The 19,773-nt window shown below is 39.6% G+C and overlaps 1 protein-coding gene across 1 annotated transcript; it reads left to right on the top strand.

Moving 5' to 3' along the window:
- Positions 1-1,800: 1,800 nt before the first annotated feature.
- On the top strand, positions 1,801-15,538 carry LOC110960887 (coiled-coil domain-containing protein 81). Its single transcript, XM_051944852.1, has 15 exons — positions 1,801-1,805; positions 4,018-4,201; positions 4,294-4,368; positions 4,458-4,629; positions 6,086-6,232; positions 8,460-8,698; positions 9,528-9,674; positions 10,763-10,858; positions 11,435-11,604; positions 11,680-11,842; positions 12,034-12,043; positions 12,483-12,646; positions 12,783-12,892; positions 12,999-13,124; positions 14,547-15,538. The coding sequence occupies exons 1-15, from the start codon at positions 1,801-1,803 to the stop codon at positions 14,683-14,685; spliced, it is 1,947 nt and encodes a 648-aa protein (XP_051800812.1). The 3' UTR covers positions 14,686-15,538.
- Positions 15,539-19,773: the final 4,235 nt, after the last annotated feature.

Raw genomic sequence — 19,773 nt, 5'->3', positions numbered from 1 at the left:
CTGCGGGATGTTAGGAAATTCCATCACCGTCATCTTGGCCATCTGTATAAATAGCAAACAATACATTTTCTGTGTATGACATTAATCACTAAAACTACATGTCATTTTGCTTTATGCATTATTCTTATCTTAATGTACAGTGTATATTGTCTATATCAGGGGTCGGCAACCCGCGGCCGCATGCGGTTCTTTCAGCCCTCTGTTGTGGCTCCCTGTAACTTTGGAAAATAAATTGTTCTGCCTTTCAGGCGCCTGATCGAGGTGTATGGTCAGTGGGGTCTTCTTTCTCAGATGTTGCACAACTATGCCTATTCCTGTTTCAGTATACATATGTACACCAAAAGGGTCAACTTGAAAGTGGTGTATGTACCCTGGCATCTTGTGAAAGGTACTATCACATTCCTTCATGATATTCTGAGTGAGGTACATCTCCATGAAAACATCATCATGAATTCTTTTCCCTTTTCTAACCTCTGAACTGATCACTTTTAATACATTTTTATTTAGACTTCGGGTTATGTTTCCTGAAATCAGTTCCACAACAGGTGTTTTTCTAAGTTTACTGTAGAATAGTTTGTTCACTCCTGCATGCAACGCTCTTGCCATTCTCCCTCTTCTTGGGTTTGCTGCTGGTCTGAATTTTCTTTCACTTGTTTTGTGGGTCATTTTTCCTTTTTGTAGCACCAATATCTTAACCTGGGCATCTCCCACTGGCTTGCTCTTCATTTTAAAGAAATATTTTGCATTGCAAGAAGGGAATGTACAGACGACACTGATGTTTGAATATGGGCTATTAATTTTCCGACTGTGAGAACATTTGATGTGCTGGCTCTTGAAGGCAAGGGTACAACAGGGATTTTTCTTGCGAAAACCGTTGTACAGTACATTGGTCCAGGGTTTCCTCAATTTTTGTGAACCAGGCAGTGGAACAATTTTTTTCCAATTCTTTTTATTCACTGTAATCTTGAACTTTTTGGACACCACTGGCAATTTTCTCCACTGATGTTTGTCCTCTGTCTTTCCATGCTCAAGTTGGTCTTCTCTCTGTGATGGCAGCTGTTCTTTTTCTTTTTCATCAGTCTTGTTTCCATCTGATTCTTCTTCCTGTGCGTGTTCTTCTGTGTCCTCATCTGATTTCTGTTGGACATCTTGAATCGTGTCTGATTCTTCTTCCTGTGCGTGTTCTTCTGCGTCCTCATCTGATTTCTGTTGGAAATCTTGAATCATGTCTGATTCTTCTGCCTGTGTGTGTTCTTCTGTGTCCTTGTCTGATTTCTGTTGGAAATCTTGAATCGGGCTGAGTGACAGGTTCTCTGCCCCACTGTCCTTACATGCCTCACTGTGCCTCATTAATGGTTCCTTAGTCACACAATTTTTATTTTTTTGTTCCATTACTTGAGCTTCATTCAGTTCCTGTTGTTTGTTAACTAAATCTCTCAGTCCATTACGATTTTTGGTCCATATGACCCACAGCCAGTGACAATTTTTTTGATTATCCTGACCAAATATTGCTGTAGACAGTTCAGACTATATTTTGGAGGAATAGCCTGTATCTCTGCTTGCAATGTTTGCACTCTTCAGTGTTCTGACCAGTGTTTCTACTCCGCCTGCCATTGCCCATAGGTCTTTCCTATGAGCTGTGCCTCCTTTTTTAACTCTTCCCATTTTTAAAAAAAATCGCACCTAACCATGTGAAAGTAAAACAAACAAAGCTAGAACTTTTTTATCAAGATACAGTGAGTGGTCCAATATGTAAAGATACAGTAAAACACATAGGAATGTCGTATAAATAAATATAACATGAGGTAAAAGTACCAATACATAGCTAAGAACCCAATTTTGTAAATCTGAAATGGAATATTTAGTCTTTTAATTTGGTAATTTCCATAATATTTCAACAATAGGCTAATGTTAGATTTATTTCTGGAATACATTTACATTAAAAATTGTTCGGAGATTCAGTAACATTTCTATTTTGCAAACACTGTCAAGATTTCAGACTCCAAAAGGTACACAAGCACAGCACAACTCCAGTAAAAACATAAAATTACTCACACAAAGATGAAACCGAACTTAAGGGGACATTTCTAAGAAATCCAAGCACGACCTCCTCCTTCATGGTGGTTATCGAGGTTATGCAGACTGAAAAGATGATCATCTCAGGCTAGTGGCTTTGTCACTCTTTTGTATCCTTGTGTGATTGGTTTGAACAGAGTGCTCATGAGGCAGCAATGTGACCATCCACTGGTAACCATGTGAAAATGAATGCTAAATTAAAATTGCTTACGAAACAAAAATTTAATATCACATTTTTGTTTGATATCAGACAAAGACTTTGGTGACTGTACAGTGTGTAAGAGTGAAGTTATTGAAATGTAATACTCATAAAATAATAATAATAAAAAATAAAAATTCTTTAAAATTCAGATTTTTAATTTAGCACCAAACAAAGAGTTTTAGTATGACCAGCAGGAGACAATTGATAACTCCAGAGACTTTGGTGACTGTACAGTGTATAAGAGTGAAGTTATTCAATTGTATTACTCATAAAATAATAATAATAAACATAAAAATTCCTTAAAAATTCAGATTTTTAATTTAGCAACAAACAAAGAGTTGTAGTATGACCAGCCGCAGCCCATTCATGGCCACAGTGATTTTAGTGGCTCTACAGTGTATAAGAGTGAAGTTATTGAATATTTGTGTAGTGTCTTTGTTAACATTTGTTTGATGAGGAAACCCCTCTAAACCTCTCTAATGAAGTCATTGATCTCTTAGCTTCCAGAAAATGTCTGCAGGGCACCTGTACCAAACCCATCTAGAAACTTAAGGCATAACTACCACATAATCATTGATGAACTTATATGTCAGCGTATGTGCAACTGTGACATTAACATGTGCTCTGGAAAATTGGTAAGTTAATCACTTCTGTTGCTAACTGTAGGTGTAGTTAAAACATTTGAGGCTATGGCCAACAGCTCTCAGCTGAACTAAAGGGAAACTCCACTGATTCTCCACGTCAAAGTCTGTTTACATGTCTTGGGGAGTTTGGGCTATGTAAAAGAAACACAAGGCCTTTTGTAGCTCAGAGGGAGGCAGCTACACAAAATCTGATAAATAGGTCGAGCAGCTCTCATCTGTTGGGGCTGAAATATACAGAGGAATAAGAATAATGAGAAGAATGTACAATCTAGAAAGCTCTAAGTTTGGATTCATTGATTTCAGTCTTCTTTTCTCACCCTCCATCATGTGTTCATCACTTTTATCAAAGCACAATGCTGAATGCCATCTACCAGCATCCATTTAGCTTTCCTTAGCACAGCGGCTCAAATAAGCAAGAAAAAGATGGAACAAAATCCACCTACCTGCACATCTAAAGGTCCCTAATAAAGATAATATATCTCATGTGATAGACATGAGTAATATCAGTTTTCTCAACTCTTGACAAGAAAGCAAAAAATCACATTTTACATATTTGATGTAAAATACAGAAAAAATATGAAATGCTGATAAATACAACAAAAAACAAACAGTGAACAACAATGTGCAATAGAAGAAGTATGAACCTGAGTCTTATGTAAAGTTGATAGTTTTATAAAAGGGTTTGAGACAATTACAAAACAACAACAAGGTGTGTGTGTGTGTGTGTGTGTGTGTGTGTGTGTGTGTGTGTGTGTGTGTGTACTTGTTTCTGCTATACAGGTGGGGACTTTGACCTGACTATTTGCTATAAAGGTGGGGACTTGTCTTACGGTGGGGACCTAAAATGAGGTCCCCACGGGTGGCAACACCGTTTTCTTGGCCATATTGTTGTTAATAAAAATGTAAAAGTGCAAAAACGTTTGTTTAGGGTTAGGCATTGATTTGGTGATGGTTAAGGTTAGGGTTAGGGTAAGGGTTAGGATTTAGATATGAATGGGAGTCAATGGTAAGTCCCCACCGGTATAGAAAAACAAACGTGTGTGTGTGTGTGTGTGTGTGTGTGTGTGTGTGTGTGTGTGTGTGTGTCGTTTACAGCAACTCCCTGCTGGTGGTGCAGTTGAACTTTGCAGCTGTTTCACAAGCGACTCTGTTCAGTCGAGACGTCGTCCAGGGCTGCATTAGAGAAACCCTTCTGCTGCTCTTCAAAGCCTTGGCCTCTGAAAAAACCGTATTCCTCATTTTTGCGGGAATTGGAGTTCTGTCCCTTAAGAACAACAAGGTGGCTCCTCTGCTCATATTTCTAAAGCTGCAACTCACATTGGATGGTATAAATAAACGATAAAAATGAATCTTATTTCATATTCTTCAAAGGTGCAGATGAAATTCAACAGAGATTTTATTAATGCCATGGATGGAACCGGTAGACTGCTGCTAGCATTTAACAACGTGAGTAAAGAAGTGTGTATTATAGTTTATAATGAATGCTCTGTGTGTGCATTTCTACAGATTTTCTTCTTCTTTTTTTTCCTCTGCAGAGATGTGGCAGCAGTGTTTCTTTACTGTCTGGTGGACTGTCCAGGTTTCAGAGGACACAGACTGCCAACTTCATCACCCTGCCAACTGTCTGCTCTCCTCAGTCACACAACAAAGCCGGGGACAAAGACGGACGGTGTTCATCACCAGTTGCAGACCAGAGGAACGCAGGAGGTGAAAGAGCCTTTTGCACTGGGCTGACAATTAGGACTGCTCTTTAATGAATCTAAACTAAGAACTGAATCAAATCCAAATATTTTCCAAAGTTGCCATAAAAGCAAAAAAAAAAACCAACAACAACTTGTTGCTCACAGTGAAGATGCGCTGTCAGGCTACAATAAATTGCATGTGGTAGAATTAACATTAACTCTTATTTATCTAAAAGGCAAACATTTACTAAATGATTCAGCTGTTTGCAGGACTATTTAACATGGCCATTAGCTTAGTATAAACTAGAAGGAGAAAAAAATCCATCTTATTCTGCCTAAAGGTAACAAAAACAAACGCTGGCTTTTAGAAAATCACCTATCAACATGTTATGTATTTTTAAGTCTAAAAATGGTCAGGGAGTTATGAGCCAACACATTTCATTGTGGAAATACTAACTTTCAGTGATGAGATGTTTTGAGGACCCTGGAGGTACATGCTAGCTGGAGGCTACAGTTGCTACAGCAGCGAGCTACATTTGTCATAGGCCATAGTATATATAATGATTATATTATATACAACTGAATTAAGTTGAGATTGGTAATTTTAAATCAGATTGCAGGATTTTTCTTGCATGCAGGAGTTTTTGGCATCTCCCAAAACAACACAAATGTCAAAGGAAAAGCACCTAAATGAAAAGGATTGATAATAATAACAGAATAAAAAGTTAGGGTTTTATTTATTCAAGCTTAACATACATTTTTGCTTATCACACATCCATAAATAACCGGAAAATGCTTAGAGTCATTGCCTTGGCTAAATGCAGATTGATCACATTTACTGTAATGCGTAGAAGAACATTCTGAGCAAGAAAATGAACCAGGACAGAGGTCATCGGACAACAATCATCCAAATACAAAACCAGCACCTTCTAAAATGTATAAATATTTGTGATTTTATTCATTCAGCATCTAGATCTTTTCAATTCAAATTGCTCATGCATCTGTTTCCTGCCTTTATGCTAAGCTAACCATTTTCTTGCTATAGCTTCATATTTATTGCATTAAGTCAGTAAGCATGATATTTTCCAAGCTACTCCTTTAAGCTGTGTTGAAGATGAACTGGTTGAACCAGCAGTTAGAGGAGGAGCCCTTGTCCTCGTATTACACAAAATCACCCAAGCCTTTTTCTTTCACTTGCAGCATTGTAGTGCTCAACAATAAAAGGGTCACTGCTAAAAATAAAAGACCAGAGAGGTGACTTGTTAGAGACGAATGGGCCCAAGCATTTAACAGTATCAACAGGTCACTGAAACTGATCTCTATCAAAAACAGAAGTAATGGTGTTTGGATACAACAAAGATGCTATGGGGCACACATTGTCCCACTAATATTAGGTTTGAAGCTGCTGTTTTGCAGACTGAGGTAAGAGCAGCAGTGTTTAATAGCAGTTCACCTACTCAGAGTGTTGTGTGTCTCTACAGGAGTTCCCCAACAGAGAGAGCCTAAATCCCATCAGACACCGCAGCCCGCCAAGATGAAAGCTGTCAGCCTATCTGAAGAACTAAATCCAATACCCCCTATGGAGGCCACAGACAAGTACTCCACACACAGAGATACAAAAAACACATAGACAGGCAAACACACACTGGACGGAGGGGTTCAGTTTGCAGAGCGCTGGGGCTGTTGTTTGCAGGTGGATGAGTCAGTGAGAGCTGAGAGCTCAGTGGTGGTCTTATACTGTTACTGGCCAGAGGCTGCTTCCAGCTCCATCAATGATGCACAACTAGCTGTGGGACAGATTCCTCTTCTGTTGTCACCTCCATGTACCGTCAGCTTCCACACATTTGCACACGCTGAACCTCGTGTAAAAAGGGTCATCAAGCAGCAATAACACCTCTTTGAGTTAACACAAAACTGACACCTTATTAAGTTAACATGCAACCAGAGAGCTACTGATGGACAAATTCATGTTCTTCACTTAGTTTTGTCTCAGCTTAGCCTGTTGTAGCAGCTCACTAATAAGCCCTGCGAGTGCAACTCTTCTACATTAGCAAGCGTTTGCTCTCTGGCGTGATCAGGCCTTAAGTGAGTTTCACACAGGATGCAACAACGGCACCACTGCTCTCTGAAACCCATCCATTTTAATGGCTTGCGCCACAAAATATTGCTCCCCAGAGGAAAATTTTACTCCTCAAACTTGCTCTTCTACAGCTCAGGAGACAAATTTGAGATTCTCATGTCAGCCTCATTTTAGTTTCTATTTTGTCTTAAATGTTTCTCATATGTTTCTCCTAAAATCATTCTAAACAACACAGATCATCCACTCATAATATCGTGATGGGCCTCTCTCTTGACTGCAGGACGGAGAGATATAGAAGATCTTTGTACCCACAGCGATCAGGCTTTATAATTCTATAGCAAATAGCAGATGAGCTGACAGACAAATGAATTTCCCTTTTGGGATGAATAAAGTAATCTGAATCTTTATTAATTTAAAAAAAAATATCATGTGGATTACAATAAAGTCAACATGCTAGATGATTAAAAACAACCAAAACGTTGATCTGAGTCTGAGAATTCAATGAGCGCTTGTGGAGATCTCTTCTGAAACTTTAAAGGAGACTAAACTGAGATTTAGTGCATCTTATTGTTCTGGAGAAAAAAATGAGTGACAGGAGAAATAAACCTTAGTCTCAGTTTGGTGTCACACAGATCTCAAAGTTGTCTAGGAGAAGTAAATGAAACATTTTTGAGATCTCTTTTTGAATTTTCTTTTCCTCTGGGTCTAGTTGGCAAGCTCACCCAAAGTTCAACTATATTAAACAACACGCTATGATGTGTGCCCTCGCAGCCAACAGATCGGGCATCTCATGTGTAGAGATGTTTGCATCTAACTGTAGCTTCTCACTTAAAAGAATGAAGTGATGTTGTTCTGCTGGAAGTTTGAAAACCCCGCCCAAACAGTAAGCTGAATCCAGCAGAGGTGCAATGTATGCTGCACCTCGTGTAAAAGGTCATAAAACTAGCCTAGACAACCCACGGCAACGAATTTAATTCTCTGCCAGGGTGGGTCTAGTTACCCTCCATAAGGCTCGAGGTTGGATGCTCCTAAAACTGGCCGGACCAATCAACATGAAGTGTAGAGTCAGAAGGCGGGCGAAACTAAGTGACGACAGAGGCGCGACGATTCTGACAGAAACAACCGGAAACAACTAGCCTGGCCGCGCTAGACAACCGACAGTAAACGAATTTAATTCTCTGCCACGGTCGACAACAAAAACGACAACAGTCGTTGAGCTCCATTAGCACCGACTCTGAATAATCTTTCTGTTAACATGTCTGTAATATACTTGAGCTTCCCCCATTGACTGTATAAATAAAGCTTCACCGAACTACCGCATCCTCTGATTTCCGGCGCTCTAGGAGCCTATTCGTTGCGCTGATTGGTTGTATACCTACCCAATTGCTGCAGAGTGATTTGATAGACAACCTTTTAGCCCGCCTCCCTCCCTGTCGAGCGTGCCTAGACCCTTGCGTCTTCAGAGCATGGGTCTAGCGCGGCTAGGCTATCATAAAGCAGCAATAATACCTTTTGGGCCACTTGGGTCTGTGAAAATAAACTGAGTGAACACAAAACTGACACCTTATTGAGCTAACATGTTAAATCCTATGAAAAAATACAGAGCAACATAAATTTTTGTTTGGAATCATGTCCCTGTTCACCTACTTTGCTTTCCAACTTGTTTGAAACATTGATCTAAACAAAATTGAACTGATCGTATCCAGTACTTCCACATGGAGCTTTCATGGCATGAGACACAACATGCATTCACAAGTCTAAATGACTTTAACTGTTTATCAAGAGTCAAACACACACACCTGTAATCTGGATAAATTGTAAACATAAGAAATTTCTCATGATCCTGCATGTAATACAGGAAAGAGAACAAGAAGGAGGATCATCCCTGCAGTGTGTAGTGTATAGCAGTAAAGAATCTACTCCTGCTTTCAGACCCACCAACTCAGTGGTGCCTCCAAACCTGGAGGAATATTTTGTTAACGCGAGCTGCACCGGTCACACTCGGGCTGGACAGGTGAGTATTATTTGTTTAGTGGAAGTGATGATTATTGATAGGGAACTGGGATTAATGGTGTTTAGAATGAAACTTCTCTGGGCTCTCATCTGGACAATGCTAGACGTAAACTGTTACTGCTTGCCCTATGGGTGTGACATGAGTTGGAACTTCACTGTTTCAGTTCACTCTTACTGCTCTCGGAACATTATTTAGGAAAAGCAGGTAGCAATTTCCAGCCAAAAAAATTAAGTCTACACAACAGCTTTACCACCAAGTTATCCAATAGATGGTAAAAATACTGCAGTGCAATATTTAGTAGCTAAAGAAGCTAATATTTCTCTCGTAAATTTGTGACAACTTTTTTTTTTAAAAAGTGAATATTCAATTGATTTGTCAAACATAATCACAGATGCATGATAATGCTGCACTGCGGCTGCTTGATGTGTAAATATATGGGATGTAAATGACAAGTTTTGTCACAATATAATATTATATCATTTCTTTGGGTAAACAAAATGATAGTTGTCAATAACACAAAATTTTAGTTCAATTCAGGAGCCTGCAACTAACATGGGTGACATTGTATGTACATGAAGCCCAGTCAGTTGTGTTTGTATGTAGATCAGCTCACATTTTTGAACTCTTCCAGTAATTTAAATGTAAAATAAGCATTCTTTTACCCTAAAGAAGATGATGTGGATTGATCACTTTGCATTGATCGCAGCAGATCGTTGCTTATTGGATCAAGAAATCGATTCCGATCACTCGATTGTTGCATTAGTAAATCACTATTTGCTGTACATCATGCCATCAGTCATGTCATCCTCCTGTGGCCTTGTCCCTGCAGGAGCTGTGCTACCTTTGTATGCAGAGAGCCCAAAGAAATGTCCCGGTGTATCTGAGGGAGCAGCAGGAGGCAGCGGAGAAAGCTCAGGAGAAACTCTTACTGCTCAAAGAACAACAGAGAGACCAGGAGTACATGGAGGAAGAACAGGTGTGTGTTCAAGTGTATTGGCAACAAGATTTTGCTGCCACGCAACAATATACACACTCTGCATGAGCGGCACAGTAACATAATACAAGAAGTATTCATAACTAAACACACGTAGTTATTGCGAAACTAAATGCAAAATCTCTGCATCTTAGGAACAGCTTCCCTCACTGATTTACGTCAGTTTACCCTCATGTAACAGTTTCAGTTTTTACTTTGATACATAGCCTAAAGTTGCTGTGGTTCATCTTAAGGGGAATATAAATTTCTGAATCAAACAGCAATCCATCTAATAACTGTCAAAAGATTTCAACAAAAAATAAAAACATCAACCTGACAGTGGTGCCGCATTAAAACTCGGAATGACCGAAGTCATCGGGAAACATCCTCTGGGGAACATGAATGACAATCACAACAATCAAACAACCTCCAACGGTTTGATGGACATACTCACTCTGTCACACTCACGCTGGGATTGTGTAGGTCAAGTAGACAAGGATATTAATACTGTAAAAGTTTGCTAAAAATCTTTAAGATGTTAACTAAATAGACATTACATTTATTATATTTTATTTTTGAATATTTCACACACCACTAAAACCCACCGATATTATTACAGGTGATATGAGAGTCCTCTGGGGATTTTTTTGTGGTTTTTGTAATCCAGAAATGAGATCGGAACACAATCATAGATGGAGGAACTGCGATTCCACACATTTTTCTGTCTTGACCCAGAAAAAAAAAATCAAAAAAAATTTGTACAAACTAAAAACAGCAGTTGAGGAGTTAAGGGTAGTTCCAGACTGGTTGGGGCTAGAAAGCTGAAAATCAGTTTTATCCTCTTTAGAGCAGCGGGTAATGGACATAGGAAATGCAGAAAATTGAAACAGGAAATGAACTTTATATGCCTTGAATAATATTTTTGCCAAAATGATTTCATGATTCAGTAAAACACCCACTAAAACAGATTGCAACGTGCCCAACAATAGATTTAGAGACTAAAGGAACAGAGCTTATGATGTCATGCTCTTTATGTTTTGTTTTGCTTTTTAGGCAACATGATGATTAAAGGTGTGCGTTTTTTCTGGCAGGTAAAGGTCAAGGAACAACGCGAGCTGGCAAAACAGGTTGCTACATTCAACATACAAATTTCAGAGAAGAAGAAGCCTGACGGTGACATGCATCCTGTGAGTGGGACTCAATGGGAAAGCTGTAACCTTTATAATTTCATTTCCCAGGTGGTTTGACAACCTTTACTGCGGTGACAACAGGTGTGATTGTGAGGTGAGGTGAAGATTCACCAAAGTAACATTTAGTGACCTTCTAGCTTGGAAGAAAAGAGAAGAGCAACTGACAAATTCACATGATTTATTGAGAAGCTATTCGATGACGAATTATGGTTAGAGGCAGGGGTGAAACCAGTTTTAAATTGTTGCCGGTACTATTACCGAAACCCTCGTCTCACTCTAACTTCATGCATTTTAAAATAGCAAAGTTAAAACACAAACAAATAAAAACATATTAATATTTTACTGTAGGCCAATAGAATAGGTAGGAATTAAAAACACGGTAAACTTTTTGCTTTAACTGAAACACTGATAAACATCCAGAATACAAAGAGACTTCAGTTCAGAGACTGTCAGAAAGTTGAAAATTGTGCTTTCAACAGGTTCTGCTTCTGATAAATGGTGTCAATTTGCTAATTTAAAAAAATAACGTTTTTGTTTTTTTTAAATTAAGTGTCTTCTCTGGGTTGTGTTCAGAATTCGTACATATTCCCAGCTCGACCCCTCACACCTCCCAGGAGGATTCAGCAGCATCGATACATGAACGATCTTCAGAGCCAGATAGGGAACAGACGGAAACATGAAACAGAAGACCAGCAGAAACGACTTCTGATGGAGCGCTTAGACCAGGTCCAGCTGATACAGGAGTGAGTAACTGATGCTGCTCATGGGTTTCATGTAACCACCTGCTGGGATAACTGGACTGTCTTGTGGTGTTTTAGGATCGCTTTGCAGAAGGCTCAGCAGCTCCAGCAGAAACAGGAGAAAACCAGGCACTACAAGAGGGCTCTGGATACTCAGGCAAGAAAAAACTTCACAAAGCTGACTTTTAAACTTGAGAGTCTGCAAAAGATGTTGTGGAAATGGCTTTCTTGTCCTTGTATGGTAGCATAGATATGACATAAAGCAACGCGAGCAATGACCACCAGTGCTGATATGGGTAGGGAAAAAAGTGATTTCAAGTCAATATTGTAAGTATTGAAAATTTCTCAAAAAAAGACATAGTTATGCAAAATTAAACAAACTCAAACAATAATTTTATACAATGAGTATTCATCCATTTCTACATGTCTCAGATTTCTGTAAGTTTTACCAACATTTCAACCATTTACGGAGAAAAAATAGTGAGTGTTTTGCTGTGAAACATTTTTGGTTCACAAAAATGTGTGTGCGCTTAATGACAAATTAACAAAATATTAGCAACTTGAAAATTAATCATTCACAAGCAGCTCTGAAATCTGAATCAAGGACAATGTAGTCCATAATACTCAGTTAGCAGAGAACAGACCAGGAGATATTGAAGTATAAAACCCTTAGAATTTCATTATCCTTTCTGATTTCTGAAGACTGTTAGCTTCAGCACGGCATTTCAAGATCAAATGTGCTGTTGTGTAGTTCAGTTTACCAAACGTCAAAGGAAGCGCAGTAAAAGTTGTGAAGCCACCACCCATCCTGAGAGCAGACAGGCTGCCCAGGCAAACGTCTTCAAGCCAGATTTCACAAGTTTTTATCTCATAATCTGCAGCACACTCAGTAGTATCCTTAGAACTGAAATTAGCCTCTTTGATTTTCCCTGAGGTGGAGGATAAGAAGTGCACAGAAACTCCAGCGTTACAGCCCGACAACTTCAGGTTCAGTCGCTGTAGGACAGCAGCCAGCAACACAGAGAACCGAGAAAGAGCCCAGAAGGTCACACCTGTTTTTATATCACTGCTGCAGATCCTGTACACCTTTACGTTTCAGTAATACAATCACATTTGCTCTACTGTATGTCTTGAGTGAGAACTACACAGTGAAGTGGATGTGATGTTCTGTGCACTGACAGCTCTTCCAGGTGAATTTCAATGCTGCCACTGAGAAGAAGAAGGAAGAATTGCAAAACCGCCAGCAGCAGCTGGAAAAAGAAGGAGAGATGCTGCGACAAAACAAAATGGAGTGAGTAAATGAAGGTGAAAAGAAAAAAATGGAAACCAATGAAGATATGAGAAAACGTGTAACAGACTGTGTTTTTCTCTATTACTATGGGATATTTTCTGTCCAGGTTAATTCTGGATCGCATTAATCGCTATGAGAAGAAACGGGACATCAGTAAGTCACTAGAAGACGACTGGATTCGTAGTGCGAAGCTCAAACACAAGCGAGAGGAAGAGGAGAGGCAATTCCTGAGGTGTGTAGATACAGAATCACCTTAAACCAGCATCAGGATTCACCCTTACTTATATATTTATTAATCAACTCAAGCAGAAAACACGATATTGATGAGTTGGTTAATCATCCACACACAAAACAGTTCACCTGTTGTGATCTCTGACACTGACTATCAGCTTCTCAGCTGCTGGAGCAAACAAACATCTGCTTATTTACGCACCAAGAACTTAGAAACAACATTAGTATTCACTTGGATTTGTGTATCTGGCCTCCTGGTGAAGGTAAATCCATTATTTACGGTCTTTTAGCCCTGCTTGTAGTTTCTACAAACTCCTGAGGGAACCGTCTGGCATTAACTGTTAACTGTGGTAGTGCTTAGCATGTAGGGTTTTTTTAAGAGCATTTTCACTGATGACAGCTTCCTGCTATTGCAAAAATACACTAGGAGAGAGAACAGAAACAGTAAAGTTGCAGAATAACTGGCCTTAAAGTTTTATAAAGCAAAAGGGAGCTGCAGAATGAGGTGAAAATTCTCTGTAGGTTCATCATTACAACCAAAATGAGGCTTTTACATCAAGTGAATGCTAATCCATTTTCATTTTTCTGTGTTTGGTTGAGACAGAATGGTAGGCGAATCAATAAAAGCAGAATGTGACAAAGTGCAGTCTTTCCAGATAATGTAACCCGGCGTGTCACTTGAACTTGCACTCAAGTGAAAAGATGAAAAACAGCAGCAGATGACATCAGATCTATGAAGGATGATGAGGAGAAAATCTTAGTTCATTCAAATTATATACGAAACAATTTTAAATGCTACATATTGATCCTTAGGTCTATCAGCAGCTTTTGAATTTGTCTGCTATGACACTGACACACTAGTAAACCAATAGGGATGCATTTTACATAAAGTCACAATGGATCTTTGTCAGAACAGAATCGGGACCCAACAGAAAGGATGGAGCTACGGCAACTAAGACTAAATAAAAAAACAGAATGCATCCAAGAAACACTTTGGATGTTCCTGGAAAAAAGAACTAAGCATTAAAGGGAAGTCTCAAAAAAAGAATGTGACCTCTGGCGAGGAATGCATCATGAGGACAACAGTGTACATGTCACTGCTCTCTGAACAGGAAATCAAAAGGGGTTCTTCATCTATCAGTGGCTTATGTTTTGTCCATTGCTTTCCACTGTTTCAGGTTTGACTGGTGTTTATTTAATTATGTCACTCTGTTTCACTCTGACTGGAAAATTACCTCCAAATATTCCCTAAATGGCAGCAGACAGACACATACATTGATGTCTTGTATTTAAAGACTGAACATTCTAATATTTGTTTAAGTTCTCCATTTTAGCCCTTAAAACTCAGATGACTAAAAGATGGCTGCAAAATTCCTGCTGCACATTTAGTCTTCCCTGTGTTCTCGTGTCTTCCTGTGGTCAGGTCTGCTGGTCAGCTCCTGGTAGATAAGCTTGCGGAGTACAAGCACTGCTGCCAGTGTAAGAGAAGAACCACCAACTGTGGAGAGACCAACATCTGGAAAGAGTCTCATTATCTTTCTGGCTCTCAGTTCATGATCTGATGACGAACAGTGAAGCCTGCAGCACTACTAGAACATCAATACCTCACAGCCCAAACAAGACCTCAACTTTCAACTCATCAGCCACTAAACATCTAAACGATATGTTCTGCTTATATGAAGCTTTGGTGTTACAGTTTGCAGTGCCATTTGCTGTTTGAATTGCTCCTTCATGAAATCAGTCTTTGGAGTTTATGCTTGTTGCGCTTTAATCCTCCATAGATTATAGTTATTTTTGTTGCTTTTACATCCCACGACTGCAAGCTACAGATGTCAGCCATAACATAATCTCTCAGTCTCTTAGATATTTTACTCAAACACATACAGAAACTTCAAATTTGCTACAGCTCTGTGCTGAAATGTTCTGATAGCCTTCATGGTTAAGACACATGCCACATTTACAGCTTGATTCCAGACCTTGTTGTATGATATTCCCCTGACTTTTTTACCTCTGCATGATCCCGCCTAATAAACATAAAGATCATGAAGTTATCAGTGTGGGAAAAGTTAACAGCTCAGCCGCTTCTCATTCTGAGACAGAGATAACACGCCCTGTTTCTTTTGTGTGTGTTTTTGCAGAATTTAAATAATATAAGATCACAGCAGGCTGCACAGTGGATTGGTGGTTAGCACTTTCACCTTGCATCTAGAAGATCCCCGGTTCTCTTCCCGGGATCTTTCTGCATGTTCTCCCTGTGCATGCTGGGGATTTCTTTGAGTACTTGGTAACTCTAAATTGTCTGTAGGTATGAATGTAAGTGTGATTGCTTGTCTGTACTTGTAGCCCTGTGATAGACAGGCAAACTGTCCAAGTGTTCCCTGCCTTCACCTTAAAGGGGAACTTCGGGTTTTTTCAACCTGGGGTCTGTTTCCATATGTAATTTCATACATGTGAGTGATGGAGAAATGAATTTTCAACATGGCTCCAGTATTTAGCCAGGCAGGCAGCTTAGCAGCTCAGCTAGCAGCTCGGCTAGCGAAAAGTATGGGGCAGCTGGCCCCCCCGTGTCAAAGTCCGCCCTAACGTGCTTTTGCACCACACTGACCGGCTCGGATAGTCTCAATGAGTGTCCCACAACATACTAGAGATGAGAAGTGAACGAAAACCTCCACATTACCTGGCGATAGCTCGCGCCAAAACTGGTGTTTTGGCGCGAGCTATCGCGCGATTTCGGAACGAGATTTGGTTTCTAGCGTCCTGAGATTTGGATACAGACCACAACAAAGAGCGATCGCCAGGTAATGTGGAGGTTTTCGTTCACTTCTCATCTCTAGTATGTTGTGGGACACTCGTTGAGACTATCTGAGCCGGTCAGTGTGGGGCAAAAAGCACGTTAGGGCGGACTTTGACCCGGGGGGGGCCAGCTGCCCCATACTTTTCACTAGCCGAGCTGCTAGTTGAGCTGCTAAGCTGCCTGCCTGGCTAAATACTGGAGCTATGTCGAAAATTCATTTCTCCATCACTCACATGTATGAAATTACATATGGAAACAGACCCCAGGTTGAAAAAAAACAAAGTTCCCCTTTAAGTCAGCTGGGATAGACTCCAGCTCAACCACAACCTAATGAGGATTAAGCAGTGTTTAGATAATGGATGGAAGAATCACAGCTGGTCTAAAACTGTCTTCTGTGCAGGGATTCAGACTGAAACCAGCATTGCAGTCAAAAAGGGTGTGTGATGTCTAAGAAAATCCAGCAACAGATTAATGTGTTGAAAGATGTTTGAACTCTGCACACAGATTTGGAATAGCCTGACAGGGTTTTACGACTCTGAAAAGTTATGACAGTGGAAATTATTTTATCTCAAACTGCAGCAATCATGAGCTAAAAATTGGAAAAATTGTATTTGCATGAGCATCCTGGTGGCATCACTGGTCTGACTTCACAGAAATGAATGAGGGCTGCGATTTCTATGCAGAGCTCCAGGCAGTGGGAACAATCTGATCTGCTGGTGAGGGGAACTCCACTGTGAAGAGTTTTGGATTCAGTTCGTGACAGCAGTGATTTCTTACAGTCAGCTCAGTTTGAGGATTTATGTTAGAGATGTGCTTGTACAAGCACCATACATCTCTAGTTTGTACATGCATTATACAGCTTTTTGATTTTATCTGATGTCAGCTCCTTTTCAATCTGCTCAAAAACCATATAATCCTGCAAGCGCCGAGGAACGACCTATAACTGTCCTGAAACATCGTAGAAAACCCCTTGAAACAACCTGTGAATCACCGAAAACATCCTGAGAACCACCGATTACCACATTAAGGCTTTAGGCATCCTCTAAACGCATGCAGACACATGCATCTGTTGAAACAGCTCAAACGGAGTTAATCCCGTTTAGCTACCACAGGAAACACCATAGCCAGTTCCTGGCAGGAATTTAGTGCCAAGTAAAGTCTATCCCAAGTAAATTTCTCGTGAAACGTTTCGCTTTCAATTTCAAACCAGGGACGAGAGAGTCAAGAGGAAACAGACAGAGGAAGCCAGATCAAAACAGAATAAACAGATACAGAAATGAATGAGAAGGAAAGAGGGAAAAGGAGGAAGGGCAGGAACTAGAAGCAGGGACCATAACAGGGAGAAGCTAAACAGTAAGAGAAGTACACTGCAAAAAAAGGGTGAAAAGAATGTCAGACCTGTAAAGTTAAAAAACTGTGAAGAAATTAAAAAATGGTGAAAATAATGGAAAATGTCGACAGCATAGGGCTATTTTTTAGCTGATTTAAATACATAAAATGACTATTTTCTTTTTGTTGCAGACATTATTTACAGTTTTAGCCAGTTTTGTTAATGGTTAACATGTAGAATAATATATCTGGGATTTTACTTGATATTATTTGTAATTTAAGAAAAGAACAGTACATTGCTTGAAAATGACAGTTAAAACTGTCGAAAAAAAACACCTTTCTTTTACAGTGTACTGTGTTAACACGGCTTAGCTCAAACAAAAGAAGAGTCTGTATTAAATAAAGCAGACTGTAGGCAGTCTACATAAGCACAATCTGACTGTAAAAAACAACAAAAAACAAATCAGGTAAGAAAAAAATGCATGTATATTAACACAGTAGTGTTTTGTTTTTTGTTTCGTTTTTCCATTCTGAGAAGCTTTGAACTTGTCATGGAGTTTACACATGCAGCCCAAAGGTAAACACGATAAAGAGACTGTCTGCTGTGTCTACCCTTGTCCTTCAACATTAAAGCTGGAGTGCAGGACTTTGACACATAAATTAAGGTCCACTACATTCAAGTCCTTGTTAAAAGAGTTCACACGAAGCTGATTAAGCCTATCGGCACCAGGTGAACTTGCCTGTCGTAGTACTGATACACTAGTAAACTGGTACTGACGCACATTACGCAAGGAGGCAACAGAGCAGAACAAGGATGCAGCAGAAAGGATGGAGCTACTAAGACCAAGAAAACACTGGAGGAAGGCTTTCTATTTCAGAAAAAAGAAACTCAGGAATGGCAGGAATGTCATATTGTGTACTTACTCCCAGAATGGGAATCAAAAGTCACACACTGCATGGTGAATTACTTTGAAAGGCAGCTGTCCCATATCCGACCTGACAAGTGATGAACAAATCGAGGAAAGTAGGCCAACATTACAAAGACATGAAAACAAAGAGAGCCCCAAGTCTGCCATGATGATGAGAACAGAAGTAACAACTCACAAATCATCATAAGTAATTGCCAGTTTCTTCATCCATCATTTGAAATTGAAAATAAATCAGAGCAAGGATAGAAGCAAGGAAAGTAAAACAAGATAAGCATGAGGAGATATGTGTCTTTTGGTATGGGAGGATGGGTTCATGCAATGGAGAGTTTCCAAAGATGATAAACGATCTGTTCCGAGATCATGACAAATGTCTGGCTGTAGTCCCAGTTGCCTGAGAAGCCAGAATTCCTTTAATGAGCTCATGAAGGTCTTCATATTGAAACAGATACAGATTAACTTGCCCCACACAATCATTCTGATGTGGGGCGGTGGAACCCCCCACATACCGTATCAGAGTGAGGAGATGTGTGATCCAGAAGAGGATCCACCCAGAAAACACATCAACAAATGCTCATTAAGATGATGTATTATTGATTTTTAAGTGAGTAAATGTAATTATTATTTCGACTTGTACTTTATGACAAATGTTAAGCTGTCTTGGATAATGTTCAGGGTGGGCTAGAAAAAAAGCACTTGCTTCATGCTCATCCCATTTTGGTTATGATGATGAAATTGAGAATATAATGTTGTGTTGAAGTGTCTGACCAAAATAAATTCATTCATTCATTCATTCAACAAATGCTGAATTCTTGAACTCTTTTTTATAAACACTAAATTTTTCTGTTAAATCAGTTGCAGGAAAATAAATTCATCAATTATTGCTACAGACTAAGTGCAGGTTACATGAGAACTTCAAAAACACCACTTTGCCTTGTGGTGGGCGTATATTTATGAACTCATATCGATTACCTGATACACGGGGAAATACGTACAAGAGTTGGGGAAACTGGGACATTTATGTCAAACTATGGCTTTAACAATTTAAGAAGTAAAGGAAAGTATAGGACACTTACACTCAACAGAAATATAAACAACACTTTTGTTTTTGCTCCCATTTTTTATGAGATGAACTCAAAGATCTAAAACTTTTTCCACATACACAATATCACCATTTCTCAAATATTGTTCACAAATCTGTCAAAATCTGTGATAGTGAGCACTTCTCCTTTGCTGAGATAATCCATCCCACCTCACAGGTGTTCCATATCAAGATGCTGATTAGACACCATGATTAGTGCACAGGTGTGCCTTAGACTGCCCACAATAAAAGGACACTCTGAAAGGTGCAGTTTTATCACACAGCACAATGCCACAGATGTGGCAAGATTTGAGGGAGCATGTAATTGGCATGCTGACAGCAGGAATGTCAACCTGAGCTGTTGCTCGTGTATTGAATGTTCATTTCTCTACCATAAGCCGTCTCCAAAGGCGTTTCAGAGAATTTGGCAGTACATCCAACCAGCCTCACAACCACAGACCACGTGTAACCACACCAGCCCAGGACCTCCACATCCAGCACGTTCACCTCCAAGATGGTC

This window comes from Acanthochromis polyacanthus, chromosome 2, assembly GCF_021347895.1.
Source record: "Acanthochromis polyacanthus isolate Apoly-LR-REF ecotype Palm Island chromosome 2, KAUST_Apoly_ChrSc, whole genome shotgun sequence".
NCBI lineage: Eukaryota > Metazoa > Chordata > Actinopteri > Pomacentridae > Acanthochromis > Acanthochromis polyacanthus.
This window is presented reverse-complemented; position numbering and strand designations above follow the sequence as displayed.

Excerpts from the sequence above, each read along its gene's own strand:
- LOC110960887 (XM_051944852.1), top strand. Across the intron at positions 4,630-6,085 it reads AGACCAGAGGAACGCAGGAG|GAGTTCCCCAACAGAGAGAG; the intron begins GTGAAAGAGCCT and ends GTGTCTCTACAG. Across the intron at positions 11,605-11,679 it reads CAGGTCCAGCTGATACAGGA|GATCGCTTTGCAGAAGGCTC; the intron begins GTGAGTAACTGA and ends GTGGTGTTTTAG.